The sequence below is a fragment of the Triticum dicoccoides genome, chromosome 2B, assembly GCF_002162155.2.
Source record: "Triticum dicoccoides isolate Atlit2015 ecotype Zavitan chromosome 2B, WEW_v2.0, whole genome shotgun sequence".
Classification (NCBI taxonomy): Eukaryota; Viridiplantae; Streptophyta; class Magnoliopsida; order Poales; family Poaceae; genus Triticum; species Triticum dicoccoides.
Window position 1 is genome coordinate 774,735,783 of NC_041383.1, and position 5,961 is coordinate 774,741,743.

At 39.1% G+C, this 5,961-nt stretch overlaps 1 protein-coding gene across 1 annotated transcript in view; it reads left to right on the plus strand.

The window, feature by feature from the left end:
* Window positions 1-2,707: 2,707 nt before the first annotated feature.
* Window positions 2,708-5,961, plus strand: part of LOC119361370 (G-type lectin S-receptor-like serine/threonine-protein kinase At1g11410) — a 5,813-nt gene continuing 2,559 nt past the window's right edge. The window contains exon 1 of the mRNA XM_037626612.1: window positions 2,708-3,029. Coding sequence (XP_037482509.1) covers window positions 2,708-3,029 — 322 coding nt within the window. The remainder of the gene's footprint in view (window positions 3,030-5,961) is intronic.

Below are 5,961 nucleotides of genomic sequence, written 5' to 3' on the forward strand. Positions count from 1 at the left end.
GGCGGGGCGGCGATGGTGTCGGGGCGGGGCGGCGACGGCGTCGGGGCGGGGCGGCGACGGCGAGGTGGCAGCAGGCGATGGCGCGCGGCATCGGGAGATAGAGAGGAGAAGGAGAGATCGAAGTGGGGATGCGGTTCTGAAATTTTCCTTATATAGCAAAGTCTTTGGTCCCGGTTGGTGGCTCCAACCGGGATCAATGCACCCTTTAGTCCTGGTTGGTAGCACCAACCGAGACCAAAGGCCTCTTTTCAGCAGCCCAAAGGGCGGGAAGCAGAGGGCTTTGGTCCCGGTTGGTGCCACCAACCGGGACTAAAGGGTGGGCATTGGTCCCGGTTGATGCCATGAACCGGGACCAATGGTCGTGTGCTGGCACGGTGCGGCACGAAAGTTTAGTCCCACCTCGCTAGCTGAGAGGGGTACGCAGTGGTTTATAAGCCCCACTGCCGCACCCCTCTCGAGCTCCTCTCCACTGTAGGCTTACGGGCCTACTTACTACTGCTTTGCCCGATGGTCCTACTGGGCCACCTGCGGGCCTGAATCCTGGCCCATGGTGGGTTTCTAGTCGTATTCAGGCCGTGGGGGCCCAGTAGGAGACACTTTTTTTTTCTTTACTTATTGCTTCTATTTTTATTTTTTTCCAGATTTTTTGTTTTGTTTTCTGCATTATTTTTTTTGTTTTGTTTTTTTGCTTTATTTTTTAATTCTTTTTGCTTTTAGTTTTAGAACAATTTTAAACTTTCTGTTAGTGCCATTAGTTCTCAGATTTGAAAACACTTTTTTTGTTTTTTTGTTTTGTTTCGTGCTTTATTTATTTTATTTTGTTTCTACTTATAACAAAATACTTATTGTTGCTATTTTTATTTTTTCCCAGATTTTTTGTTTTGTTTTCTGCATTATTATTTTTTTTGTTTTTTTGCTTTATTTTTTAATTCTTTTTGCTTTTAGTTTTAGAAAAATTATAAACTTTCTGTTAGTGCCATTAGTTTTCAAATTTGAATACACTTTTTTATTTTCTTTTTGCTTTGTTTATTTTATTTTTTTCCAGTTTTTTTATTTTGTTTTCTGCATTATTTATTTTCTTTTGTTTTCTGCATGAAAGCATTTCAAATGAACTTTGAAAAAGTTAAAAGTTGAAAGTTGGCATGGTATCACGAGGGCCGAACCATAAGACATTAAAGCATTATGTGTCGGGACTAAAGAGGGGCATTGGTCCCGTTTGGAGCCACCAACCGGTACCAATGGACCCGTCTAATTACTTATTTATTTTCTGCAGCTGTTTTTTTAGTTGATTCTTTCTGCAGCTGTTTTTTAGTCACACCTCGCCAAGCGAGAGGCACTCGCAGCTGTTTATAAGCCCTGAGTGCAGAGACGATGAAGAAGAGGCTCAATGCTCACCTGCATGTTGGTTCGCTTCAAGCCTTGAGGAATAGGGTAGACTGCACGGAGCTATGTGCAGTGCAGTTTACACTATTCCGAAAGACTTGAAGCGAATTAACTAGCATTGCGCCTCTTTTTTATTTTTAATAAATTATTACCACACAGAAATAAATAGAAAAAATAAATATAGCAGAAAAGAAAAAAAACTATATAAAAAACTACTCAGAAATAAATAAAAGAAAAAATAGTTGTGATTAACTTTACTAAAATCTTTTTTAGTTTTAGTGACTTATTACAACTCAGAAATAAATAGAAAAAAATAAATATAGCAGAAAAGAAAAAAACTATATAAAAAACTACTCAGAAAATGAGCATAGATGCGCTTATAGAGAAAATTCAACCTAAATTCATAATAAATTTCTACTAACTTCAGAGAAATTTAGTATGAATTTAGGTCAAATTTCCTGTATAAGGGCATATATTTTCATTTTGAGAGGAGCTCAACAAGGCAGAGAGGGAGGGGCTTATAAACCGGTGTGAGCCCCCTTCGGTTGGCGAGGTGGGACTAACTCTGGCCGCAACGAGGACCAACACTTTAGTCCCGGTTGGTGGTATGAACCGGGACTAAAGGGAAGCCTTTGGTCCAGGTTCAAGCCACAAATCGGGACCAATGGTGGTGGGCCAGGAGCGAGGCACATTGGTCCCGGTTCGTCCCACCAACCGGGACCAAAAGGTCCAGACGAACCAGGATCAATGGCCCACGTGGCCCGGCCGGCCCCCGGGGCTCACGAACCGGGTCCAATGCCCCCATTGGTCCCGGTTCTGGATTGAACCGGGACTAATGGGCTGACCCGGCCTGGACCAATGCCCCCTTTTCTACTGCAGAGAGCCTTCATGTTACTGGAGTAGGGGTCAATGATGGCCACATCGAGGTCAATCAGGGAGTCCTTACCATTCTGCTTGCTGCCCCAGACCCTCTACTAGCCTTGAATGTCGATAAACTTCTGGCAGGCCAAGCTCGAAGTCTTTAGCACCTTTAGATCGTTGGTGGTGTCCACCATAGCGAACCTGTAGTGGAGGTTGTTGACAAACCCAGCGAAATGCTCACAAGTCCTTCTGGCCAGATAGTAGTGGTAGACAAGAACATGATGGCGCACACACAAGAGGGAGACAACAACCTTCTAATCGTACCCGGCACGACTGCCGGTGTGCTTGATGTTGAAGCTGACCAGTTTGTACTTGTCATCCTCGGCAAGAAACTTCTTCATGGTGTTGGTGGACTCCTCCACCGAGACCGGGGTTAAGCCCCGTATCCACATCGGCGTGGTAGATGAAGCAGTATGCAGGCGGGTGGCAGCGCGACGCGGTTCTGGAGTGTCATGGGGGGAAGACGACGGACCACTTCATCAAGGTGGTGTCAGGAGTGAAGCTTCCTGACACGCAGAATGCGACAGTGGACATTGATGTCGCTATGCTGGAGGAGTGCGAGGCGAGGTGGTATGGCAACTGCTCGTGCTTGGCCTACGTTGCCGCTGATATCAGAGGAGGCGACAATCAGAGTGGCTATGTCATGTGGACGGATGCCATTGTTGATCTTCGCCTTATTGACAGCAAGCAGGATCTCTACCTGAGGTTGTCGAAATTAGAATTTGGTATGTACAGACTATCCATCCACGCATTTCTGCCATGCAAGTTTCATGTCTAGAAAAGAAATTGATCTGAATTCAATTCTGATCTCGAGCTCGTATACACCCACATTGACAGTTAAATCAAGGAAAATAGTAAACAGTTAAAAAATCCGGAAATGTTTTGACTAGGAACATATTTGTTCTTCTAGTTGCATGCAAATATTCGCAACAAAAAGTCATGTGTGGTGATCTTGATGAAGGAAAATAATGGGATTTTATTTTCTGAGATCACCACACTGTTCTTCACAAATTTTACATGGATTTCGAAGAAACGAACACACTTGCCTTACCGTCTAATTTTTTGAGATTACTATTTTCCTTGATCTTACTGTTCATGTGGGTGTATATGAGCCAAGCTCAGAAACACCACCCTGGAAGTTGACTTGATTTACAGCGTAAACGAGATGATATAGTAAAAAAAGAAGTCCTTTATCAATTTATCATTTTGATAGAAGCAACATCTTTTACTGTCTTTCCAATTTCATTTACTGTAATTCTTTGCTGCGTTTGTGGCTTAATGGAAAAGGTTCAGTTGGGTTAATGTCCCTATAAGCCTTTCTAAAAGAAAAGTTTGACACCTTTGTGCAAATACAAAAGGAAATTTTAAGGTTACAAAGTTGAGTTTTCATAACACATACTCCAGTAACATGAACATTATATTTCTTTATTTCTTCTTATTTTTCTTTTTTCTCTTTCTTAAATTCATGAACATTTTTTAAATCCATGAACTTATCTTTTAAATCTGCGATCTTTTTTCATATGAATGAATATTTTTCAATATCGCAAACTTTTATCAATTTCATGGAAAAAATTCAAACTTTTTAACTTTTTAAAAAATTCTTAAACCTTTTTTCAAGTCGATGAACTTTTTTGAATTTCACAAACTTTTATCAAATTCATGAACTTAGTTTTTTCTACATTGTGAACTTTTATTATTTTGCAAAGTTTTATCCAAATTTGTGAACTTTTTGTCAAATTCTTAACCTTTTTTCAAACCGATGAACTTTTTTCAATTCCACAAACTTTTGTCACACTAGTAAGCTTCTGTTGCACGTCTCGGCTAACACATGTAATCATATACAGGATAACCTTCCCTAAAAATAATAGGTTAACCCTGATGAAAATTTGAAATTTCACATGAAGTGTATAGTACCTAATTCTTGGCATACATAATTTGAAATATCATTCTTCATAAATCAATATTCCTTTCACGTACATTTCACCCAAACAATTTGAAACCTTCTTTACTCAAGAAAACAATATGAATAATCTTTTTATTGCATGAGCCAAATTTAGAGTGCATGCCTTCTAATATGCTATCTATTTAGGAGTAGACATTGTAGTTCATAACCAGGCTGATACCAAGTCCATCACTCAATTCTCCTCTGCCGAAGCAAGGTTACTTGCAAATTGCAGTGCAACACGTAGTTGTACGTGAACGGTTGGATGAACTCGCATGACCCGACTCCAAATAGAAACTGGGAAAAAAGAAACAGAGATTCATATGAAAGTCCTAAGACAACAATAGCACCCCAAAGATGGAAAAGCAATGAACATGTTGTAGATATAATATTTGATGCATAATCATATCTATATCATCTTGTCTCGTCTTCTTGCAAAATGCATGTCTCGGACCAACAACTATTGTGTGGCCTCCTGCCTGCAATTTGAAGTTTCACAAGTTGCCAGGATTTCATATTATCCAACATCATGTCTTTGTAAACAATTACACTGAACGATGGCACCAAACCAAATAGACCATGTGCAACGAAAGATGTTCGGGTAGGGTGAGAAGGGTCCTTTTGAAAGCACGTTGGTTTTCAACATCCGTCGAATGGCTCCAATTTTTTTCCACCAGCTTCTATGATAAATTCAAGGCATCGTACCAAATGGTTTCTATTTTTAACAAGTTTTGCATTTTCTAGAGTTTTCTCAGTGAAAAGGGATGATAAATGGGCGGACGTGTCACAACGTGCAAACAGTGTCGGAAGTTGTTCAAATCTGGCATGGATGTTTCATATATCAGGCTGTTGCAAGAAGTTGGGGTCATTCATCCATAGAAAACAAAACACCTATTGAGAAGAGTGTGCTAGAATAGGCCAAACGGGTGCATCCGTGAGCATGTAGTTTCTAATTAAGAATGCCTCTGTTATTTCCATTTTTTGCTATTATCAATCAATATGAACATTCTCCTATATCCTAAAAATCTATTGAAATTAGTGAACAATTATGGAATTTCAAATTGTGTATGAAATTTTTATAAACTTAAACATTTTTTTCTAAAATTGTAGACAAATTCCCAACAATTGATATTATCCACAAACTGCAAACATTTCTTAATTTTGTGAACAAAACATGTAAACGTGAACAATTTTTTAATTTCAGAATATTTTTAAAAATTGTGAACAATGTTTGAAAATATGAACATTTTTGGGATTAAAAAAATATCTCAAATTTTTAGATAGGTTTCAAAAAGGAGAAAACAAATTAAGGAAAAAACAAAAAATAGGAAAGGAAAAAAGCTTAGGCTTTAGCCCAACTAGGCAATGGCATCTCTCCTGTCGGGTACCTGTTGGGCCTGCCCAAGCATTCATGGATTTGAAAAACTTCATTAATTTTAAAAACAGATGTTCACGAATTTGATAAAAAAAATCCCAGGCGTTGGAAAAAGTTCATAAAGTTGAAAATAGTTCTCGGATGTGTAAAAACGTTCACAGATTTGAAAACAAAGTTTACAATATTAAAGTAATATTTCTGAATTTGAAAAGCTCATGGATTTAAGAAAAGGTTCACGATTTTAAAACAGTTTGATATTTGAAATAGAATTAAGATCAAAATAAAATTGAAAAAAAAAGGGAAATGGGGCAAGCAAACCTCCTCCCCCACCCCCCACCCC